Here is a 25831-nt window from a genome sequence, read left to right on the forward strand (position 1 = left end):
GAAAACACCTGTTTATATTCTTGTGCCTCTATTCCTGTGTTTTGTATTTCCAGGTCCTGGAAAGTGAATGCAACATTTACTTTGGCTTTGTTTTAGTCTATATACAAAGTAACTTGATCACCTTACAGAATCACCTTTTTCTTTGAGTGGGCATTAGTTTTATAAAGAAAACCCTAGGGAAAATAGGATCGTATATTTTTGTCTGTTTCTGAGTTCCAAAAAGAGTGGCAGTTTCTGGTTCTTGCATTGTGAATTGAACTAAGTTTTTAAAGAGCTAAATGTCACTATTACATTCTGAATGAAAGATGCTGAATACTGATGATGTACTACTAACCTGTTTTAAAATTGACTGCATGGTGTCTGTGCTTTCAGAACAGTGCACATTTTACACAAAAGTGAGTGCTGTTAAAAGAGTTCATACTCAAATATTTTACAGGAAGGAAATAGCAGAATGATCAGGGTGTAATACACAGTGAGAAAACAGACTTACCATCCTTTTAGCTTGTCTTTCTGTCACATCTTCTCTTCTAACCTAATGAATCAAAATTTTTCTTTCTCATGCTTGATCCTGGTAGCCTTATCTTTCCTTTGGGCCATTTCTTATAATTCCCATCTTCCGCAGCCTTGAGTTTGTCATGGTTTGATCTCAGCCAGCAACTAATTACCACACAGCCGCTTGTGCATTCCTTCCCCTTTTTCTCCCTTCACGTTTCTCCACCACCTCTAGTCCCAGTGGGATGGGAAGGAGAGATGAAGAGAAAAAAATGTAAAACTTGTGGGTTGAGATAAGAACACTTTAATAACTGAAACAAAGCAAAACATTATGCTAATAATACTGATGATGTTACTAGTAATAATAATGAAGAGGAGAGAGAAAAGGAAAGCAAAAATCCTCAAGAGAAACAAGTGATGCACAACACAATAGCTCACCACCTGGACTGATACCCTGCCCATCCCTGAGCCATGATCAGTGGCTCCTACCAGCTCCACCTAGTTTATATACTGGGCGTGACATTCTGTGGGATGTAATATGCTCTTGGCTGTGTCAGCAGTCCTGGTTATACTTCCTCATAGCTTCTTGTGCACCTGCTCGCTGGCAGAGCATGAGACACTGAAAAGTCTTTGGCTTAGGTTAGGCACTACTTAGGCAACAGCCAAAACATCAGTGTATTTTCAAATTATTCTCACACTAAAGTGAGAGCAAAGCACAGCACTGTACAACCTACTAGGGAAGAAAATAAATTATATCCCAGCCAAAACCAGTGGTGGCTTTTTTCTCTTTGTCTCGAAGGTGTTTTTTAGCTTCTACATCTTCCATTTCTCTGCAGGCTACACTTTCTCCTGTCTCCTCTTTTTGTTTAGTTTTGCTTTTGTTTTTTCTCCCAGCTGTTGTCCCTTGGGGCATTTCATGCTGTGTAGATGCTATCAGGAGTTGTTTAGAGCTGAGGAAAAACAGACTCTGGCAGACAAGAGTGGCAGATGAGTTCTGGGCAAAGCAAGTGGTTTCAGAGCCAAAGCTGGACAGATGTATCTGGATTCCACAGGCTGTTGCAAGTGTGGTCAATTACTGTTTACATGCCTTGTCAGGTCGGAGCAACCTGTTAAGGGATCAAAACATAAAAGCGGCATCTGTATAACTTAACTGTTGCACTCTAACAAATGTGAGGCCAGTTCTCAAAGGGTTTTTTGTCAGATTTTGACAGTACTGGAAAAAGATTCAACACTAATATAAAGCTTATCCTCTGCCAAGGTTGAGCGCCCACTCCAAAGCATAGAAGTACAAGGAAACTTGCCAAAAAATGCCCATGTAGGAAAAACACTGCACTTTTTTTTCCCCGTTTTTGTTTGTTTGTTTGTTGCATGTGCTCAAAATTCCTGAAATCTTCGCAGGGTTTTTTCCCCTTCTAAATAAAAGTTAATCCTAAAGTGTGCGCTGTATTAGCAACCATGAATAGGAATTCAAAACAGGAAGCATCAAATAATCTTAGTATTGTCACCTTTTAATAATTACATTACCTCTTATCCTTGATATGCATACTTCCGTGTAACTGTGTCTGGTGTGCCTATGCACATATACTAAAATAGCTAATCTCCATATGTTTCATTTTGTCACCTTTACAGACAGGAACTAATCCTACTTGTGAGTCTCACAGACCATAGGCAGTGTTGAAGTGCCAGTTCTCAGCAAGCACTTTCCTTTGCCTAAAAGTAGAGGAAACAATAAATGGTAACAGATATTTTTTCAGTGAGATAAATTAGGTTAAAAAGAAAAAGGATTAAGAATGTTATTTAAGGAAAATATTATGAATAAAGTGTAGATATTCACAGAAGCAACATGAGGTCCTAATTTTAAAAGTGTTAAAATGTTACTTCTTTAAATAGGATTTAAGAAGCCTATACTTCATGGACTATGCACCTTTGGGTTTGCTGCTAGGAACGTTTTGAAGCAGTTTGCAAATAATGATGTGAACAGATTCAAGGCAATCAAGGTCTGTGTGTTCATTCTTTGCAGTTAATCTTCTTGATTTTTCTGTTTTTAGTGACAGAAGTAATCTTTAGAGTGGGGAAAAGGCTTTTGCACTGTCTTAACTTCCAGAATTGCTTTTACTTACTGCTGCGTTCATTTTAATGCCTCTGTCTTCTATGTTTACTTAAATATTTAGGCTTTCTACATTAATAGTTGATTAATTTTCCTCTTCACTCTATAATTTCAGTAGAGCCTGTGCTTTTAAGTGTTGCATGTACCTACGACAGATCTGTTTGCAGTCCCACTTTTTTTTTTCTTGTTTTACTTTTAGGTTCGCTTTGCAAAACCAGTTTTTCCGGGGCAAACTTTGCAGACAGAAATGTGGAAGGAAGGAAATAGAATCCACTTTCAGACCAAGGTCAGAACAATCTCATCATTGTGGGTTTTAGAGAAAGACGTGTTGGTTAAAAGACTGGGGTTTGGGGGAAGCAAAAAAAAAAAAAAAAAGCACACCAGTGATGAGGCTTTTGTAAAGCAATTAAGTAATAGAATGAAATATTCTTATTTCTAGGATTTCAATCAAAATACCATTATAGGACTTCATACCTTCATATTAAATGAGAACTCATTTCATTGTGTTGCATTTTCTCTGTTTGTCCACTGTGGAAGAGCAAAAAGCAGTCATACTCAGGTCATCGTAGTTTGTACTTGTTTTCTGCAGTTCCTCATAACCTCGCATGTGCATCTTTTTTTTTAGTATTTATTTGTCTTAAATCAACTCCTGACAGTTTTTGCAGGTAAACACGCTTCAAATTTAGCTTAAATTGAGTTAAACACAGAACAACTTACCTAAAAATGGAAATTTCATAGCAGTTGGACATAGTGAGTACAGTAAAACAGAGTTTACACTTTAAATTCTGGTGTTGCATTATTCTGTTTTCTTTGACATTGCTAGTAACATTTTGTGTGGGTAACCTATAATCCTGCCTACACATCATAGACTCCTTATTGGAAGCTAAGAGTAAAATGCTTCAAGTAAAGGCCAAAAAATAGACGTTCATCACTTCTGTTGTATTATTGTGTGACATTGTCACTTTCTTAAACTATGATTTGCTACTGGTATTTGTCAATTTGTGTTGGCTAATGCAGATAGAATTTACATTACTTTGGCTGGTCAAAATTCTGCAGCCCTATCTCTGTAAAAATTTAACCAGCTGTTGATTAGTGAGTAAGGCAACAGGTACAGTTGCAGCTGCTGGGAGGACTGGCACACAAAATCAAATAAGGGGAGTCATCATAGGGACACATGATTGCTGTTTCCTCAGGAACAGGGCTTTGTGGTGTATATGTTGACTGAAGGAGATAAGTTCTTTTTGCAGACCTCATGAGTGTTAGCAGCTATAGAATTTCAGAATATTAACAGTATAGAGAATGCTATATACAAACTGTCCATCTCTGATTATTAGTAGTAACTAAGGTAGTTTGGTGCCTCCAACAAGCTTTGGAGATTATATAGCTATATTTAAAAGATACTACCATCCAGTCCTGACAGAATTCCTAGAATTCAGGTATTTGCTTTTGAAGGTTTGTGAGTACAGTGTAAATCAACAGAGCTCATGATATGCTTCCAAGCCCTTTGGAATTTGTAAAAAGGGTGAATTATTTTGTTCTGTTTAAAAACTGAATTTGTAATTATGCTTGGTTTAGTCATTGCTAATACATAGAGTTTTGCTGAATTTTTCTACAGGTTTTTTTCCTTCCACAAGTTTGGAGTAGCTGATTTTAGAGAGAAACTACAAGGTTTAACAGGATAAAAGAAAGCTACCTTGTTTGAACAGTTATGAGTTGAGCGGAATTCTGTTTCTTATTCCATTTTGGATTTATCTGAATTAAAAGCATGTTTGTGCTTGAAATAAACTCTGACTAAATCAAACTAAGAGTGGACATATAACTTTGATAAGCTGATTTGATTCCAGTTTTGACATTGTCTGAAGTGTAGTGGCAGTGGGTGACAAGCTGTTAGGCAGGATTTGTGTAATTGTTGTAGTAGTCCAATAAGCTAGACTGTGATACTGAATGTTACCCTGTTTTGGTTATTTATTGATTCTCTATATGCATTGTCAGTGAATCAGTTTACCATCTTCTGTTAGCTGCCATAAGTCAGAATGGTTTGTTACACTCCTCAAAGAGACAATGCCAAAATGAAATGCATTTTCTTCTTTGACTTAACTATTTCAAAAAATTAAACTAGAAGGAAATTCAGGTATTTTTCATCATTCTCTTGTAGTCTTTCTTGTTTTAAAATGCTTTAAAAATTGTTTCTAGTGCAAGTTGCAGTATAAGGCATGTGGACATATTGAAATTGTCTAATTGGACTCCTGACAACTGAACATCTACCTCAAGGAAAACCATTTTAGAACAATGTCTTTCTCAGAACTATTTATAAAGAAACATTGACAGTAACTTATGACAATGAAGGCAAATTTTCAGATGAATAAGATTTTTCTACTATTTTGTGGACAGAAAACCAGCAATATATTTTGGTACAATTTCTCAAGAGGCAAATAGTTATTCCATTTGAAGAGCTGTTTGAAAGATGTGGTATAGTAACAACTTGCCTCAAGACTACATCTCACTTATGAGGTGTTGTTTTCACTCTCTAACTTTTATGTTTTCTCTTTTCTTCATCTCTAATTTTAAAATATAAGGAGAACTCCTTGGATGCCCTTCTGTTGTGACTTTTTGCAAGTAACATCACATCTTTAATGTATTTTCTCCTCCTGCCCCCACAGGTCAAGGAGACCGGAGAAGTTGCTATTGCAGGGGGCTATGTGGATATAGTACCAGCATTGGATAAACCTACTGCTCGAGAGCCTCTGAAGGTAGGGGGAAGCAATAAAAATCTTAACATGCAAAGCAGCACAGTTAGGCTTTATTTTTGTGATATACACAGGAAAGATACTTAGATCACACACTAGTCTTATTTACGATACACAGATGAGCTTGTGAGTTAAAAAGAGTGAACACACATGTTGTTTAAGATACAAAGGTTAATTGATCTGTTCGAGAAGAAAATTCCAGTTAAGACGCACAAGATGGCTGATGTAGTTTAATGTACTTGATACTAATTGAACTCTTAGAATAAACATTGTGCTGTATGTTACAAAACAAGTGGGGCATGTACCAGTGAGGGCCATAGGTTTCGAGCACTTGCATAACCTAAAATTGGAATTACATCCCATATCTGTAGAACAAGGATTTTGTTTTTATTTTGTAGATGTTAAAGATCAAAATCTGTGTAGGATGTAAAAGTGTGTGACCAACCTTTCTCAATTTTTTCAGAGACATGGAGAGAGTGGCAAGAAGGCATTAGAATAAGTGAAAATGAGATAATTTGCTCATAGAAAAGAACAGTTTTGTCACTGAATCATTTTGAGATAAGACTGAGAGCTACTGGTACATGTGGTTAGACCTAACACAATGTGCACTTTATACTGTGTATATTTTAAAAAATCCTCTGCATGCATGCACGCATGCCTTAAGCCTTCCATACTGGACTTGCCACAGGAGACAGAATTGTACATGCAGTGCTGAGGATGATTAAGAACCTGGGTTCTTAATGTGATCTGAATGACATTGAAGACAGTGCACAATGTGTTGCCTCATTAAACTGTATCTTTTTTCCCCTATGGATCCTTGCCTGTTAAGGGTGAAACTTTGTTGCATTGAAGTTTATGAAATGCTGAGGTGGTGATACTCATATGAAGCCTGTGATCACAGAATAGATAATATTGCATGATACCTGGGCTGCATCCAGAGCAGCGTGGGCAGCACGTCAAGGGAGGTGATTCTGTCCCCTTTCTCTGCTCTGATGAGGCTCCACCTGGAGTACTGCATCCAGCTCTGAGGTCCCCAATACAGGAAGGAAACAGACCTGTTGGAACGAGCCTAGAGGAGGGACACAAAGATGAATAGATGGATGGAGCGCATCTCTGAGGAAAGGCTGAAATAATTAGAATTGTTCAGCTTGGAAAAGAGAAGGCTTCAGGGTGATCTGATTGTGGCCTCCCAGGGGGGTTTTGATTCAGTTCTTACCCCAAAACTCTCTCTCTTTAGAGCTTAGTTCTGCTCTCTCTGCTGCTGGCTCTCTTTCTCTCGGACAAGTCTGTGTCTCTCTTGCTCGGCTGCATGCTCATTTACTGCTTCTTCAGTTCTTATCTCTTGGCTCTCGGCCACTTTCTCCGTCCGCTGCTGTCTCTGCTGCTGCTCCATCTGCCCACTCACACTGGAGGAAACTTCTTTAGCTTTCTGGCTACAGGTACTTAGCCCAGTCTTACACTGTTCCAAGTCCCTGTAGCCCCCCAGCCGGCGCTGGGGGTGGCAGAGCCCCCAGGAGGGCTCCTGTCCTTTCTTCTCGTGGCTCTACAACATGGCTACTTCTTCTACAACAACTACAACTACTTTCTTTTCTGATCTGCTTGTGATATGTTTATATTTTGCAGAAGCACTCATTGGTTCAAACCTCAAGGGTCTCCACCCCCTGGGGATTTACCATTTTATAACTTCAGGGGGAAAACTGTTTTCCCCCCACCACAGCACTCCACCCCCTCGCTTTGCAAAATATAAACATATCACAACAATTTAAAAAACTCTAATCAACATGCAATCTTCAACAAACTAAAATATATTCAAAAATCTCTCTACTACACATCAATATAGCATATTACAAACTTAACTCTACTCTGAGTACTTACATCACTATAGCCTTACTTTCTCTACAATGGTACAGTCTGTGTTTTGTCTAGAAACCTTTTCTGTTATCACAAGCATCATGGCTCTTATCTCTTTATCTCAATGGATCGAAACCATCCTCTGCTACCAAAAATGTCATGGTTTGAGAGCCCCAAAATCCAATTCCCTAGTTCAAACTCCCCTCCCTCATCTCAACCCAGTGTGAGATGGGTTTTCCAGACACCACAGAAGACTCAAAATGGGGGGAAGGGAATATATATTACAATGACTGTACAAAATAAATACTACAATATATTATATACAATCTTAACTATCTCTACCATGACATAAAAGTATTTACAATGGATCAAATCTCTTCTCCCCTCCAAAAAAAAGTTTAGGAGGGAAGAAGGAAAAGATCCTTTCCACTCTCAGAGCAGCAGTGTCTTCAGGGCAGCAGCCTATCTCACTTCATGCAGCAGTTGTAGCTGGATCTCTGCCAGTACACACGAGGGGGGCATCCAAGCCCCTCAACCCTTCGTCTCCAAGCAAGGGTCTTCTCTTCCATAGGCTGTGTTCACCCGGACAAAGGTCAGTGCACCACGGTCATATCAATGAAGTACAGAAGCCTTTGTGACGGTTCTTATCTTCGGGGGATTCAAGCCCCCTTTGCAGAGCTCCCATGCTCTGACTCAAAACTACCGCCTTGGCAGTAGCGGGGGGGGGTCCCAGCGTCACCCCCTCTGCATTCCTTTGGCCATCTCAGTCCAGCTTTCCAGGACGCCTGAGCTTCTCAACTCGTCTCTGCAGTGCATGCTACACTCCAAGACTCTTTTTAAGTAAGAATTCATCATCCTCCTCAGTCTAGGAGGGGTCTCCAAGGAGTTTGGGGGGTTTTGGTTCAGTTCTTACCCCAAAACTCTCTCTCTTTAGAGCTTAGTTCTGCTCTCTCTGCTGCTGGCTCTCTTTCTCTTGGACAACTCTGTGTCTCTCTTGCTTGGCTGCATGCTTGTTTGCTGCTTCTTCAGTTCTTATCTCTTGGCTCTCGGCCACTTTCTCCGGCCAGTGTTGTTTTTGCCGCCGCTTCTGCTGCTCACAGTGGAGAAAACTCCTTCAGCTCTCAGCTACAGAACCTGGCCCAGTTTAACACTGTTCCAAGTCCCTGTAGTCCCCTAGCCAGGGGCTGGGGGGGGGGGCACAGCCCCCCAGGGGGGCTCCTGCCCCTTCTGCTCATGGCTCTACAACATGCCCAGTTCTCCCACAACAACTACAACTACCTTTCTCTTCCAGTCTGCTTGTGATATGTTTATATTTTGCAGAAGCGCTCATTGGATCAAACCCCAAGCGTCTCCACCCCCTAGGGATTTACCATTTTATAATTTCAGGGGGAAAACTTGTTTTCCCTCCACCACAGGAGCCTACAACAGAAATGGTGAGGCACTTAGTACAGAAGCACATAGTGACAGGACAGGGGGGATTGACTTCCAACTGAACACCAGTAAGTTTAGATTAGATATTAGGAAATAGTTCTTTACTGGGAGAGTGGTGAGGCACTGAAACAGGTTCCCCAGAGAAGTTATGGTTGCCCCATCGCTGGAAGTGTTCAAGACCAGGTTGGTTGCTCTGAGCAGCCTGGTCTAGTGAATGCTGTCCCTGTCCATGGCAGTGCAGTTGGAACTAGATGATCTTTAAGGTCCCTCTCAACCCTGGTCATTCTGTGATTCTGTGATGCATTCCAAGAACCTGTTGCTTTTTACCGCTTTTGTTTAATCTTCTGAAATTCTGAACTGTTGCCTTATCTGCATTTGAAGTTCAAACACTAGAGCTTTTCAGAACTTTCCAGATTTTCTTTATTCTTTTTTTTTTTTTAAAACTTGGGCAGAAAAGGTGTTTTTCTTTAAGCTTACTCTGAGAAATTAAGGTGCTTTAACAGACATTTGCTGAGAGGGCCAGGCATTCACCAGGGGAAACTAACCTGACTGAGTGAAGATTGGCAAATTTAAATGTCATTAGGAACCCTGCTGTATAATGGAAAATATTAGGCATAAACAAAGAGGTGACAGGATAGCAGCCTGAGGATCACTGTATTCTGGTGTACAGGATCATTGTATTCTGGTGTACAGGTGAGTACAGCAGAACAACTACAGCAATGAGAGCTTCTCTGCTCCAGTTCCAATTAGATGAGAAATGTCACTGGAGTAGCTTCTAAAGGTGTAGCCTTTTATCTAGCACAAATATTTGTTAAAGAAAGACAATGAAAGGTTTGCGCAATAATGTGTTTGGAAAAGTTGAAAATGTAAAAGTAGCTATTTGCACTCTTAAATTCTGTCCTCACTGCAGTTTTGACTGTGTTCATAGTTCAGTATATTTTGAACAACTTCCATGTCAAGCTAAAGTAATATACTGGTAAAACCAACTTTTTGTTTTAAAAACTAACCTGCCATTCACTGTGGAAAAAGTGACAATGGTTATCCTCCAAAGGGAATAAAGGGCAATTTAGAAACTATTAGAGCACTAATTAAAAAGCCTGTCTTTTGATGATAAATGCCAAAACTACAAAAGCAAGATTTGAAATAATTTTAAACAAAAATTTAGAATAAAGCATTTTCTGCTTAAATATATTCTTTAGTGCTCATGGCTGCTAGAGGTGATTATTTTGTGGTGGAAGAAATCTCAATTGCATTTAATAATTCTGCTATAGATACTTTTCCTGGACACAATGCATAAGCTAAGAGACATATTCAGTACCTTTTAGCAAAGTTTCAATTTTCAATTCTTCATACTCTGTTTTTTTAAGACTGTGGGGCTGCAGAGTGACCTTGTGTTTGAAGAAATTGGTCGTCGTGTCAAAGAGCTTGGAAACGAGCTGGTAAAGAAAGTGAACGCTGTATTCCAATGGGACATCACTAAAGATGGAAAAACAGCAATGCAGTGGAGTAAGTTGTAGCTTTTATATACTACCCTGATGCATTTTTTTAATGAAGCGAGAATAATTATTTCTTTCTAATTAAACTGATGACTTGAAAAGAAGCATACGGTAGTAGATGAATATTCACTGGGACCTGAAAGTCTGAATGCATTCTGGATGCACAAGTGACAAGAAGGTCAGGTAAAGTTCCATACTGGCAGTTACTAACCTTTCTAGGAACATGCTTCTGTAACTTGCCTATTTAGATACAGGCATAGACAAATATCCTTTGGAACTGAAGCGCATTTCTCTTTACATTTTCCAGATGGGATTGCCACTTAAGAAAGCATGCTAAATTAGCCTACTAGGAGCTCTGTGTTACAGTAATTAGTCTGCTGGTGATGTACATGCTAACTGATCTAAAACAAATAAGTAATTATTTCTACTGTATTGTTCTTGTCACTTCAGTGAAAATATAGCCCAATTTGTTTCCATTCAAATTTTCTGAGATCAAGGTTTAATGAAGCTACAGTCATGATTTCTTATTGTTTAAGCATGGGTCTGGTTGATGAAAAGAGACTAAAGCCTGTAATAGCAATGGATCAGAGCAGAACTTTTTCTGGTAAAGTGGATTATAGAATTATGTGAAATGGTCTGATGGAGGCAAAACTACTTCCTCAAAAAACTTTTCTTCTTAAATTCTGTTGTGCTCTCTTTCTAAGGATATGTATTATAAAAGAAAAAAATTTAAAAAGCTATTTATTGTCTTTTGAATTTATTTATTTTTTAGTTCATGTGCCTACTGGTTTGTTAGTGGAATGTAAAGTTTTTCCAAGAGGATGAAGCTTAGTCAGGTTGTAACTTTCAGGCCTTTGATATTTTATGGAGAAATTAAAGTCTTTGGGTCAAGTCTTTTGCTTAGACTGCTTCATTTTCATTGGTCTCTATGGTTGGATGTAGTCAGAAGGGTTTTGGGGGAGATGCAAATGAGTGAGCTGCCCTTTGACAGGCTGAGGGGAGAGACTGACAGTAGGTCAAATCAGGTCTGTGTTGTGTTTTGTTCTGTATGCTGTGATTTTTTTAAAACTATTGTTAAGTCTTTACAATGTCTGTTCTCAAGAAATGGTTATTGTGTTTAAGAAACTGCTTGTCCTTTTACAGAACAATTTAGAAACCTATAGTTTCACTTTATCTTTGCCTAATGTGAACCAGCAGAGATCCTGAGTAGCAAGACTGTTGTTAAATTTCAGGAAAAATATGATATGTAGATTGAATATGTTCTACCTGTTTTGCCTTTTAAGCAGTTTTTGAGGAATAAGGGGTGACTTTCACTTGGATAGCAGTTAATCAATATGCTGAATATACGTATGTAAATTATGCCAGCTTATTACCTATGTATCAAAATGAGATGGGGGGAAATACTGAATAATCCACCTCAGATGTTCTGTCTTAAAATTCATTGCTGCTCTTAATCATTTCTCCTATCTGCAGTTTTCCATTTTTACACTCAGTAATTTAAATTATGGGCATGGTTTGAACCTCAACAAAAGGCTTATGAAGTCTTTCTTATATTCTTGCTTACATTTTTAGAAGATAATTAGAAGTGCATAGGTTAAACTCCAAAATACTTAAAGTGAATACTGTGTTTGTTGGGAGTCACTCTGTATACTACATCAGTCCTACCTATTGTTTCATGTGTAGCTAAATGTGATACAAGTGATGGTCATGTTTATAATAACAGCTGGAAAACTATTTCAGGATGATTCATGATTGCCTTTAGCTTCAGAACTGCTTTGTTGGTCACTTAAATTCAGTATTATGTGTGTACAAAGAATAGAGGGACAAGACAATGGAGGAAAAATCTACTGAGGAATGTTCCAGACATGAATAAAGTTTCTCACTCGGGAAGGTCTGGAATTGCAAACTACTGAGTGCAGAACAAACACATTTATAGATTTAGGCTTGAGCAGTGGCCTTACCTGCCTTATGAGACCAAGTTTCGTTAGAGGGGAAACAAGTAGATGTTTTGCCATTGTGTCCGGAGCAAGAGAGTACTCCTACTTCGAGTAAATCAGTAGTCAGCCTTTTCTGCTTTTCAAACAAAGCTTGTCCTCTCTTTGTGTTTCCTGCTGAAGCAGTAGGAGTAAAGTAGCCTTCTTCCAGTGCATATTTCCCTAGCTAAAAGGGATTAAATAGACATAACTTTTATTTGTACTGTTCCCTCTGCTTCTGTTGCAGTAAAAATTATTTATACTTTTATATGAATTTGGAAAAAAACTTAAAACTCCCTGTGGGATGGAGGGTGGAGGAGGTAACCTAATATTTTAAACGTTTCCTGTTGCCGACTACTCTTAAGAGCTGAAATAAAGCATTTCCAAAATCTTGGAAAAGTTACTGTGAATATTTATATAGTGTGGTAAGTTCCTTCAAGCTTATGAATTACTGTAGACTCTGTGGTGTATTAAATAATTTAAATATTAAATTGTAATATTAAAATAGTTATGAAAACTCCCTAGCAGAGTGTTAGCTGATATGACAACTATAGTGTTGACCCTCACAGTTTGTCCTTATTATGGATCAACAGCCTACTCCTATTGCTGTCTACATAATTCTAATGGTCCGTTTCTAATGGCAAGGTATGTACGTGTCTGCATGATAGAAATTTTATTTTGTGAGTTTTTAAAAACACTTCCTGTCATTAAAAAACACACCCAAACAAACACAAAGAGGAAAAAAATTTATAAGCAGTTGCCAACTTAATTATTTTTGCATGTTTGCTTATGTTATTTTATTATTCAGTATTCAGGAGCATCATCATGTACTGTCTGTTCTACCAGATGTTGGTATAATTAATTTTGCATAGTGAATGTGGAAGAAGAGAGTAGTTTTTGATTTTACATTCAAAGGAAGACAGCTTTCTTGCAGCTAAGATATTCTCAATAACTCAAAAGGTTTCTGTGTTTATATGATCTTTATGAGAGCCTCATATATATGTCACCAGTAAGACTTTTGTAATGCACATGAATGATGGTAGTCAGTTTAGAATACATAACATTGACAATGCCATTTGCCGACTTGAATGCTTGACTTTTTTGGTTGTTAATGTAATGGAAGCTTCTGTACATAATTAGAAATTTTAGCCTTTGGCAAATTAATTTTTTACTTTAAAAATTGAAGATGATAGTAAGATTGTAACCTTTGCTATAGCTCGAATTTAGTTATGTGTCACTATTTTGACTATTTTCAAACCTGCTTCAGATTTACAGAGTTACTCAACTATGTCAGTAGAATGGCACTTCTTTACACTTCAGTTTGACCTACTGATTATTAATTGAATTTCTGTATACAGTAATTTTAAATCAGTTTTGTAATTGTTATGCTGTTAGAACAATTCTGTCTTTCTGTCTTTTCTAAGTAAAATTACTGTTTGAAGAGTAGATCTTATAATGTACATATCTACAAGAGAGCAAAAGGGAAAATATGACATTAAAATTAATTTAGATTTTGATTCATTTGACTAAATACTACATACTATTTCAATGTATGATCAAAATTCTTTGAACTGAAATGAGAGGACGAATATTACTTGGAGGGAGTTTTTTGTTTTGTTTTAAGCCATGAGTTGATGACAATTATTTCATTATCCTCTCTTCTTTTTAGGTATCTCTTTTTAAGGGCCTCACAGACCTTTAGAAGCAGTGTTTCTGGTTCTCTTGAGCTACATGCCTTGTTAAATTTGTTACGTAGTTGTCCTGCATTGTGTTTCAATTTTTTGACTTGTCGCTTTTGCACAGCTTTGTGCTGTTGTGGTAACTGCAGCAGTTGACAATGCTGGAAACAATCTGGGCCCTGCAGCCCATTGCTGTCTTAGCCACTGATTATAGCTCCAGCATCTTCTACTAGTGTCCTTCAGCCTTCTAAGATCTGAGAGGGAAGCATATGAGAGAAGGCAGCAGTATTAAGGGTTGCTGTTGCAGCTGCACGTTGAGTCCTGTGTCCAGTTCAGGGCCTCTCAGTTCAGGTGCTGGAGTAAGTCCAGAGAAAGGCAATGGACCTGATGAAGGGTCTGGACCACAGGTCTTACGAAGAGCAGCTGAGGGAGCTGGGGTTGTTTAGCCCAGAGAAGAGGAGGCTCAGGGGAGACCTTGCCACTCTCTACAACTGCCTGAAAGGAGGTTGTAGCCAGGTGGGGGTCAGCCTCTTCTGCCAGGTAGCAAGTGATGGGATGAGAGGAAATGGCCTCAAGCTGCAGCAGAGGAGGTTCATGTTGGACATCAGGAAGAATTTTTTCGTGGAAAAAGTTGTTAAACATTGGAATGGACTGCCCATGGAAGTTGTGAAGTCACCATCACTGGAGGTGTCCAAGAAATGACTGGAGGTGGCATTTGGTGCCATGTCTAGTTGTCAAGGTGATGATGAGTCAAAGGTTGGACTTGATGATCTCAGAGGTCTGTTTCAACCTTAATAATTCTGTGATCCTGTGAAATTTGTTCTCATGTATGCAGTCATTCTGGTCTTTTCCAAACTTTAGGGAACCAAAAGATTGAGGTTTTTTCATACTTACATTTATTTCTAGTGTTTTGTTTTGGCTGCAGGTGTGACCTTTTGATCTCTACTCTCTGCAGTAAACCAAGATTTTTATTAGTTTAAATGAAGTGTAATTTGTGAGTTGGTTTAGCTTTTGTTGTTACAGAGACACTTCTTGATGGAAACACTGGTATTAGTAACACTAGTGTGTTTAACCAGCAATGACTTTTATGTAGCTGTCTGTGGATTGTGTGAAGCTGTGGAGAGGTGTGGAACAATTGACCTTGCACTCAGGATGTGATATTTTGGACAGCTCATCTGCTGTCTAAACAATGTTGAACTGTAACCACTGATAACTCGCCTTAATTAATGGTATTTCTGTACAAAATCAAGCTGTTCTAATTTAAGAGGATGCTGAAAATCCTCTTAAGAAGATAAAGATACAGATTTTGGCAGTATCAAAACCTAAGGAGTAGTGTACTGGTACTGGAGCTATCTTTTGTTATTTTTTAACAAAATTCTTAATTGACACCCACCCCCAGCTTTGATTTTCCTAGTTTGCTTCACTACCTAAAGCATACTTTGCTCTCTCCTTCGTATTTATTACTGTACATCAGTTGCCTTTGTTTTCAATGGTTATAAAGTGTTAATCTTTTTTTAAGAGTTAAGGTAGTTCATTTCAACTTCTCTTTCCAGATAAGAGAAAAGGCATTGCCACTGAGATTTGTTAGTTGATAGTTAACGACTTTCTGGAACAGTACTCAGAAGAGTTTACCCATCTGTTGCTTTTCCTCATGCTGCTGAAGACACAGCTGAAGGCAGGAGATATTTCTGTTCCTTTCCAGTTCTTGGAAGATTAAAACTTTGTTGTGAGAACCAGGGAGAAATTGTTGCTTGTAGTTGCTTGTTAACAGCTGACAAACAAAGGTGAAACTGCTCAATAATTTTATGATATAATATGACTTCAGGCAGTGAAGAATGGGTGACACTTCGTTTTGTTTGCTTTAAGGAAAAGTTTTCTATTACCATTACCCTTTTAAAGCAAAACAAATCCCAAACCAAAACAAACCAAAAATTAGTCTAATTGTTAATATCTTGTGAACGATAATAATTCATAGATATTTAATTACTTTAGTGTAAGTAACAATGGAAGATTCTTCAGTTTTTTGTGGAAAAGACAGTTTTTGTTGTCAGAGTGCTTTTCTTTTGTGACTGCTATGTAATTCCTTTTCATTTTTAGTTCTTCATCCATCTTGATGGTCTTTACAAAGAATACAGAGGAAGTGTAAATAATATTTTAATAACATACCATTACATTAGTCCTTTTTTGGTTGGTTGGTTGGTTGGTTTTTTTAAATTTCCAGTAAGTTTTAATTTGAGGTAGGTTAAGGACTTGGTGTGGTCAGCCTGACCTCAGTGCCCAGCAAGGTTATGGAGCAGATCTTGAGTGTGATCATGTGACACATGCAGAACAACCAAGAGGTCAGGCCCATTCAACAGGGGTTTAGGAGAGGGAGGTCCTGATCAAAGGCTCAGCAAAGCCTTTAATATGGTCTCCCATGGCATTCTCCTGGAAAAGCACTCTTTGCTGGGTTAAAAACTAGCTGGATGGCCGAGCCGAGAGAGTGGTGGTGAATGATGCTGCATCCAATTGGTGTCCGATCATGCGTGGTGTTCCCTATGGCTCAGTATTTGCCAGTACTGCTTAATATCTTTAATTTCATCTTTGATTATATAGACAAGGGCATCAAGTGTCCCCTCAGTCTGTTTACAGATGACACTGAGTTGGGTGGAAGTATAGATCTGTTGGAGGGTGGGAATGCTCTGCAGAGGGATTTGGACAGGCTGGATCAATGGACCAAGGTCACCTGGATGAGGTTAAATGAGGTGAAGTGCCAAGTCCTGCACTTGCATCTCAACAACCCCCTGCAGCTCTACAGACTTGGGGAAGAGTGGCTGGAAAGTTGCCTGTTGGAAAAGGACCGGGGGGGTGCTGGTCAACAGCTGTCTGAATGTGAGCCAGCAGTGTGCCCAGGAGGCCAGGAAGGCCAATGGCATCCTGACTTGTATCAAAAATAACATGGCCAGCAGGACGAGGGCACTGATTGTCCCTCTGTAGTTGGCACTGGTGAGGCCACGTCTTGAGTGCTGTTTCCAGTTCTGAGCCCCTCACTGCAAGAAAGACATTGAGGTGCTGGAGCCTGTCCAGAGAAGGGCAACAGAGCTGGTGAAGGTTCTTGAGCACAAGTCCTATGAGGAATGATTGAGGGAGCTGGGAGTGTTTAGCCTGGAGAAAAGGAGGCTCAGGGGCAACCTTATCGCTCTCTACAGCTGCCTGAAAGGAGGTTGTAGCCAGGTGGGGATTGGCCTCTTCTCCCTGGCAACTGGCACCAAGACAACAGGAAGTGGCCTCATTCATGTTGGACATCAGGAGGAATTTCTTCACAGAAAGGGTAGAGTCACCATCCCTCTGGAGGTGTTTAAGAAACAATTGGACATGGCATTTAGCGCTATGGTTTGATTGTCAAGGTAGTGATGAGTCAAAGGTTGGACTCGTTGGTCTTAGAGGTCTTTTCCAACCCTAATGATTCTGTGATTTTATGAGTGTGTAAACATAAAAGATTTGTCTGTGGTACCATGATTATGCAATGTTTAAAGGCATGTTTGTGCTTTGAGAGCTTACAATTAAATGTAGATGTTGATTGGTAAACAATGGTCCTGTGATTTGGCTAGGAAATGGAGAACAGGAGTGTAACAATGTTAAGTAACAACTGAATGTACAACAATTTAATGACTGTTAAGTATGTACTATATTCAAAATAAAACTTAGATATTGTTAGAAATTGCCTGACTCACTACACCTTTTTAATTCTGTTTGTATCAAAACTTTACACTGCTGAGTCTTATCAATAAGATATATCAAAATTGCTTTCCAGTCAGTAGGTAATGAAGAAGTTGTGTCTTGGCAAACATTGTGTCAGGCTTTCGGTGTCTGTGTCCCTTCTGGAACAGTCCAGGGACAGGAAAAAAATTAAATGGATGCAAAATGAAGCACTAGAAGGGATTTCTAAGGTCTGGAAGTAATTAAAAATAAATAATTGAGAACTTTTAAGCATCTTAAATACTATGTCTGTTTTGTGAATTAATCTGTTGGATTTGCTGACCAGTGCTGTTTGTCTCAAAGGGAGCTCAGTTTGGCTACATTGCTATGGTTTGTAACATTGCTAGCATTTGAGTAGTGGTGTGTTTTGAAAGCATGTGAATAGCTAAGCTTAGTTAACTTAGCTATGAAGCTTGCATTTCATGATTCAGTAGATGATTTTTTGATCTTTTTTTCCTCTAATAATAGTCTGTGCCTGTATAACCTACAGGAGAATGTTTAAAGGCTCACATATGATGTTAGACTATATAGTACCTGTTTTGGGTCAAAAGGATGTTACACAGCTCCTACCCACAAACAAAAATTTATACATCATTCTTCTGGTCCTCAGTCATTGTTTTCTTTCTTCTCATATTGTATCAAGCTATATGCATGAAAGTGATATGCAGGAAACCTGCTTCAGAAATTACAATTTACTTTAAAATCAACTGGATATAATAGTTCAGTATGTCACTTCTCACTGAGCAACTTAACTCCCCTTCTAGTTTTGTTATAACTGGATAAATTTCAGAAAATTAAAGACTTAGACAGACTAAAGCTACTCCCAGTCTTCATGGTTCCCCTTATCCTTTCAAAAAATTATTTCATGTAGAATACACATAAGATAGTTTATGCAGATAAGTCTCCATAGTTTAGCAAGTGCCTTAAAATTTGTCAGTGAAGAGCAATCAACTGGCATCCATGATTCTGTGATTAGAGATGCCATGTCCTTCATTATGGGAACATGCACTTGAATACTGTGTGGGGTTGGAGCATGATGGATCAAGAGGAAAAGGTGGAAAGGTAAGACAGGGAAACTGCAAAATCTGAGAATAATTTGCCAGAGCATATCCTGTCAAAATACTCTTCTAGCCAAATGACACAATACCTGATAGTGTTAGCTTTGTAATAAATTATTTTGGCAGGTCATTTGGTGTGGGAAAAGAACACTCTGAAGCTCCAGACAGTTTGAGGAAGATGAAGACAGATACTTGGCAAGGCTTTAAATGTTCTTTGCCTGAAGCAGAACAGGCTATATTGCCTGTGGGGCAGAACAAGGAAAATGCAGCAGTGTGTTTGAACGCCACCATGTCTACCTTGTCTGACTATAGGATTTTGTTTTCAAACATTAGAACTTCATTATTAACTTTAACATTTGCGCAGTGACTGCACTAATTAATATCTTATGCATCTTTAGTGTTCAAAAACAGTTTTTACCATTGCTGCAAGAATTTTTAAATGGCAGTCCCTGCTGCAAGTGTCCTCCCCCCTTAGCACAGGAATAATTTTTTATTTTCTTTCATTAAAGAAGAAGAATTAAACCCTATTCATTTTCTTAGTGGCTGATAGTTTATAGTTTAGACTGGATGCTTTATAATAATAGATAAGGAGAGTAGTGTTCTTTAGCCTGAAGATTTTATCGTTAATTTGAAATTATCTTTACTTTTGCTTCTTAGCAATTGACTTAAAGAATGGCTCTGGAGCAGTGTATCAAGGACCTGCCAGAAATTCTCCTGATACCACCTTCACTCTCTCGGATGAGGATTTCATGGATGTGGTACAACAAAAGACTAACCCACAAAAGGTAAAACCTGTGTGTCACAGACATACTCACTTGCATGGGGACATACTATATGCCTTAAATCAATCTTTGATTCATGACTGTTTGCATTCCAAAATCTCAACAAAGTTAGTAGTTTGTTTGTTTCCTGGTACTTCACAATATATGATCTGCAAGGTTTGTCACTTTGATCATTCAGGCTGTTTTGATTGTCATGTTGCAGCAAGTTGGTATTTGTTGCAATGTTCTGATTTACTGCTAATACTGCAGTAGAGTGAAAGGTCGGACAGTGAATGCATGTAGATGCATTGAAACTGGTCAAAATTCACCCAAACTATGATGATTTTGTCAGGGATAGAAAGATTTAAGAAAGGTCTGTAATCTGGGTCTGCACTTTCAGCTTCTTGGAGTAATCAACTGCTTAAAACTACTAATTTTACTAATAAAAATGGCTTGTGTAAAAGTAAATTAAACTGTCACAAATTGAATATGTCAGCTTACAGATTAAAGCTTGAGCAAATGAAAACTTTAATTGAGCTCATCATATATCAAACAGTTCCTTTTCTTTGATCCCAAGCAGAAGTTGTTGAAGACTTTGATTATAAAATTGGAGACTAACGATCATGGTGAATGTTTGTTATAAATCCTACATACCACATGAATAAAATCCTTTGTGACCCTCTGTATATAGCAGGCATAAAGCATAAATGAACAAGATGTTGACATGTAATCATCAGAATGCTAAAGAACAGTGATTGAGATTCAGGAACATGATCTATTCTTGGGCATTTGTATTTCCTTTGAGTTTCTGTGAAGTTTTTCATCTAAAGAAGCTCAAAGCATCTATTCAAATTCTTTTCTGCTGGCTCTCTCTATTCTTTATTTGAATGTATTTCAAGTTAATGGAACTATGCAAAAGCATATTCAAAGAAATTTCAAAGAGCTTTCAAACTGCAAAGCCACAGTGAAGCAAAACTAGTTTTAAAAAAATACGAACTGAATGTGAAACAGGGTATACAGCTCTTTGAAGTAGGGACAATAAAAATGTAATATACCAGCATTCCAATGAAAGTATGCTATGTATAAACCCAGAGCATTTCTTTGAAATATGCGTGTACATACATTGTGCAAGTTTCTGGTTCATTTGGTATGAATTTGAGTAAGTACCTTACCTTTTCATTAGGCCTTTAGTTTTCATTAAATAACCTTTTAATTCTGTTTTTTCATTTCTTATAGGGATATATGGATAAGTGTAGCATGGGGGGACAAGTCTGGGAGCTTTATTTTTGTGCCCTGCTGAAATTTTGCCATCAGCTTCTGTGAAAACATTTGTCTTACAACAGGAGAAGTCCTCTGTGCTATACAAAGAAAAGAAATAGAGGTTGCTGAAGTTGCTTTGTATTTTCTTCTTTTCTCCTGAGTGATAGACTTGGCCTTGTCTGCACTACGGACGGAAAACTATTTCTGGATAGTATTAGAATGGAACTGGAATGGTTTTCATTAATAAGCAATAACCATTAGGCATCCTGCACTGAAGGCTTTCTCCTGAGTACTGAACAGCCACAATTAACCTTTGGCTTCTTATTTGGTTCTAGCAACTCTTTGATTTGTGTAAACAACTGAATACACACTTTTTTTCCCTCTTGTCTGCTCTTTTTAGGCATTCTTCTCCGGTAAACTGAAAGTGAAGGGTAACATCATGCTGAGCCAGAAATTGGAAATGATCCTGAAAGATTACGCCAAACTCTGAACTGCTTGATCATCTCCCACAGCAGTGAAGAACTTCGGAAGATAGAAACTTTAATTAGTTTGGAATCAATGACTGAAACATTTGCAGGCTATATAACATCAATGTATTGATTCATTATACTGCTAATACACAAGCTGATTTAATTGCTAAAGACAGAAGTTATGAAATGAACATAACTGTTACTATTGTCCCTTTTTAGTTTCTCAGCAATGGTAGAGAATCACACTTTTCTTGTTGCACACCTTTAAATAAAATTTATGTAGTTCTTACAAAGAAGCATATATTTCTATGTTAATTATGAAGAAAATTAAACCAATAGATATCTTTGATATCTCCTTATATGTGTCTGTCAGTCTTCATTCATATTGCCTTAGGTAGACTGTCTGGTTTCTCTGAGTCTAGCTGGTTTATTATTAAAACTGACTTTTTTGTCCGAAGTTCTCATGATCCCATCAAAACACCTGGAAGATGGAAATCAGTTCCGTTTATTTACATCTTGTCATTACGTGGTTTTTTTCTGTAAAGGAAAAACTCTTCAACTTAGCTCCACCCAGATTGATTAATCTTTTTCATATAAGCTACTCTTATAAATCACATGGAAGGTGGTTAGCGTTAATTCTTTAGGGGAAACTTTTTCACCTGGAAGGCGTTAATGCTGCCCCAAAGGCTGTTACTAGAGCTAGATTGTTCTTCATGTAGATTCATTCTCATGAGGGCCAGCATCATGGCAGCAAGGGAACGATGGAAGTCAATTCCTCATTTTGAACCTACGGCCAGAACTGAGACAGCAGCTGTGGCTGTATGTTTTCCTAAATAAGGTATGCTCTTAATCGCTAATAGCCATTTGAATGAACACCTGAAAATTTGATTTCATCAGTTTGACCAACATTTTGTGTCCTCAGTTATGTTTTTTTTCACCTCCAGACATGTTCTATGTTTATACCTCTCAAAGAATTTGGGCTATCTAAGACTTGTTTTTTCTGTCCCAAAACTTGGAGGTACTTCCCTTCCCTTTATGAGTAGACCATAACCATTAAAGAACTTTGTGGGGCTGCACTTGAGTATGACAGTTTGAAGATAAATTCTATATGTTGTAATACTAAGTCAAATACTCAAAAAATTTATTTCTTTGCAGCTATAGTATCAGCCATGCTTTGATTCAGGCAGAGAAACGTGAATCTTAAGTATGTCAACAAGTATCTCACAGAAATCACATCATGAACAGACAGAAAACAACAGTGTGATGTTTGGCATCTCAAAGAGGCTGTCGAGTAGAAATGATCGAAAAAATGCCCTTTTACCACATAACATTTACCTTTTTCATGGCAGTCATTTTCATGTATGAGTAGGACCTAATAATACCCTCTACTGCCCAACTTCTATTTTTCAAGCAGCTTTGTGTCAAGTAGGTAAAGGTGTCTTCTGTTACTTTCTCTTAAGGAATAATAAGAGAAGGACAGATTGACTGACTGCATCTTCATAACTTTATGCATGTATGTGGTTGTAGCGGGTTTCTGTGGCTAGGTTGGTGGAGGGGGGGGCCACAGAGGTGGCTTTTGTTAGAAGCTGCTAGAAGCTTCCCCTGTGCGGTGCAGCCAATGCCAGCCGGCTCCAGGAGGGACTTCCTGCCACTGGCCAAGGCCAAGCCAGTCAGGAGTAACAGTAATGCCTCTGTGATAACATATTTAAGAAAAGAAGGTTGTTGTGCAGAAAAGAATTCCAGCAGGGAAGAGCGGAGTGAGAACACAGGAACAAGGCAGACACCAAGATGAGTGCAGAAGGAGGGGCAGTAGGATCTCCAGGTGTCGGAGCTGAGGCCCTGCAGCCCGTGGTGCAGACCATGGTGGGGCAGCTGTGCCCCTGCAGCCCATGGAGGACTATCAGGGTGCAGAGACTCACCTGCAGCCCATAGAAGAGCCCATACTGGAGCAGGTGAATGCATGAAGGAGGCTGTGACCCCATGGGAGGCCCAAGATGGAGCAGGGTCCTGCCAGAGACCTGCAGCCCATGGAGAGGGGAGCCCATGCTGGAGCAGGTTTTTCCTGGGTAGGACTTGTGGCCCCTGTGGGGGACCCACATCAGTACAGCTCATTCATGAAGGACTGCACCCCATGGAGGAGTGACCCACGGGATAGCAGTTTGGGAAGAACTGCTGCCCTAGGGATGGACTCATGCTGGAGAGGTCCATCAAGGACTGTTTCCCTTTGGAGGGGCCCCACAGGAGCAGGGGAAGGACTCATCTCCCTGAGCAGCAGCAGAAAAAACAACTGACCATAACCCCCATTCCCTGTCCCCCTGCACTGCTGGGGGGAGGAGGGAGAACATGGAAGGAAGGAGGGGTGGGGGAAAGGTGTTTTTAAGATTGTTTTATCACTCTTTGGCTCTTATCCTTTAGTAATAAATTCAAGTAATATCCCCCATTTGGGATCTGTTTTGCCCGTGAAGGTAATCAGTAACTGATGTCTTCCAGCTTTATCTCAATTCATGAATCCTTAGGTTGTTTTTTTTTCTTCCTCTCCTCTATCCAGTTGCAGAGGGAGAGAGTGGCTTTAGCTGGTACCTGGCATCTGGTCAGGGTCAACCCACTACAGTGGTACACCATAAACTCCCACTTTTCTACATGTATCTTTCCTGCCCATAAATCTGTATATATAATGCTAAAAAATATGTGTATTAAGAAAAAGGAACTGTGAAGAACTAACTTTAAGACTAGGAAGTACCAATACAACCATTTAAGAATGGCATATTTATTGTAGATTACATGGTCTTGATACTTCGCAACAGATTATTTTCTCAGCCCCATAGATAATCTGAAATCTGAAAATTCCCTTCCACCAGGAGGGAACAGAGTACTAATAAGATTTTTTTTTCCCCTCCTATATTTAACTGAGAAGCAAAAATACTCAGGCAGGCAAAATTGGTAATATTGAAACCTGTTGTGATTTAACAGGTTGGAGATTATTCAAGAACATCATTTTACTAAGTGCCTTTACAAACCCAGCCTGTGATTGGATGACACAGTGGGACCACCACCCCTCACCCCACCCCAGAGCCCCAGAGTGGCCTTTAAACTTTTGCCAAGATCTCTTATTTCCTAAAGTTTACCATTAAAGTATCCCCTGAGAAAATGTGTGCAGAGTTTCTCCTTTGCACTCTCTCTTAAGGTATTGAAAGAACCGAAGGCTTTTCTAATATGTCCAGAGAGCAGATAATGTAGAGGAGCCTTGTATATTTTTAAAGTAAAACTCTCTTGATGAGCTGATACTTTGAGACCTGGGGTCTTACATAGTGTTTTACATCTGTATATCCAAGACTTTACTCTGATGTTGACTTTTTCCTGCACCACGTACTGGTCATAGATATTTATCTTGAGTGGAAGAGAAAGTCCTCTCTACTTTACTGCAAAAAACTCTTCCTTTTGCTCTCGGTACCTAGGCTAACTGAACATGCCTTTCAGTATTGTGGCAGACTGTTTTGTAGGAGCATAATTCGGGTGTTTAATTCTTTCATCTGCTTTGTGGCCCAAATAGCCATTATTGATGATTTTGACATGTTGATTTTATTTCTACTCCAATGTATTTACCTTAAGAATATTCTAGTTAGTTGATGCCAACTAGTAACAACCTGTTTTCTTTTGAAGGTACAGTTTGCTGTATTGAATATACACATGAATTCATTTGGAGGTTTTAGGTTTTGTTTTCTTCCTGCTACTTGGAAACCTTCTGTTCATGATTGCTAGCTTTTAGGAGTAGTATTCTCAGAAATGAGTAATAAACCCATGTGTCTTTACAAGAATCCATGCAAATGAATGTTAGCCAACTTGGAAGGCGGTTGGTTGGTTCTGAAGGATTCTCACGTGCTTTCATCTAGAACAGTCTCTGTTTTGGAATATTGTGTTTCAAACCCATCCACATCTCTTTTATCCAGAGTCATTTTGGGGACCTTTCTTGTCATGCAGCAGCAACAATACCAATACAGTGACAGGACCTACAGACTGGCAATAGCAACACACTACATCCTCCTTTTTTTTTAGGGTAGCTGCTGTTTTGAATGTTTTTTCTTTGCCAAGAATAAGTGCCCTTTATCTTGGATTGCAAAGCCACACCAGTTTACCAAACATCTCAGATAGCTCCTTAGTGATATTGATAAATTTAGTAGAAAATAAGGAGGCTTTTGCAAGCATCTTAGCACTGCATGTACTCTATTTAACGTAGAGGAGAGGAAAATTGTCCTTTATTGAAATATGTGCTTTGTAGTGTTTAGATTAATTCTGTATACGTGTAAATAAGGTGCTGTTGGGACTCCAGATTTTGTACCATTGGACATACGAATTCAGTTGTTTGCTCTTCTGGAATAACTGAGTTACTGCTAAACATGGTAAATTGGTAAATATTGTAAATTGCTGTGATTTTTAATCATGGCACAATATTATTTTATATCTCATTTTCCTTCTCCTTACATTCATTATAGTCTTCCTGCTGGCTTGCAATTATGTCCATCCTTTAAAAAGTAAATTGCAGATCCGCTGACATATGTCCTCTTCAGTCATTTATGGGTTCTCTGATTAAAGGAGGAGAGCAGCAATAACGGATGAGAAAAGTTATACAAGCTTCCTATCTACTAGTATTGGCTTCAGAGAAGCCTATGCTGAATTTTATGCTTTCTAGTCACTGGAATTGTTCTTAATTAGTTTATTTGAGAGGAGTTCAATACACCTTCCAGCTGTCATCAATAATTACAGTTAACAG

At 38.7% G+C, this 25831-nt stretch overlaps 1 protein-coding gene across 3 annotated transcripts in view; it reads left to right on the forward strand.

Moving 5' to 3' along the window:
- Positions 1 to 21422, forward strand: part of HSD17B4 (hydroxysteroid 17-beta dehydrogenase 4) — a 64383-nt gene extending 42961 nt beyond the window's left edge. For all 3 annotated transcript variants that reach the window (XM_027652489.1, XM_027652491.1, XM_027652490.1), the window contains exons 19-24: positions 2383 to 2489; positions 2799 to 2885; positions 5260 to 5349; positions 9996 to 10134; positions 19230 to 19357; positions 20994 to 21422. In XM_027652489.1, coding sequence (XP_027508290.1) covers positions 2383 to 2489; positions 2799 to 2885; positions 5260 to 5349; positions 9996 to 10134; positions 19230 to 19357; positions 20994 to 21083 — 641 coding nt within the window. In that variant the 3' untranslated portion in view covers positions 21084 to 21422. The remainder of the gene's footprint in view (positions 1 to 2382; positions 2490 to 2798; positions 2886 to 5259; positions 5350 to 9995; positions 10135 to 19229; positions 19358 to 20993) is intronic.
- Positions 21423 to 25831: the final 4409 nt, after the last annotated feature.

The sequence above is a fragment of the Corapipo altera genome, unplaced genomic scaffold (assembly GCF_003945725.1).
Source record: "Corapipo altera isolate COAL_440 unplaced genomic scaffold, ASM394572v1 61286, whole genome shotgun sequence".
NCBI classification, from domain to species: Eukaryota; Metazoa; Chordata; class Aves; order Passeriformes; family Pipridae; genus Corapipo; species Corapipo altera.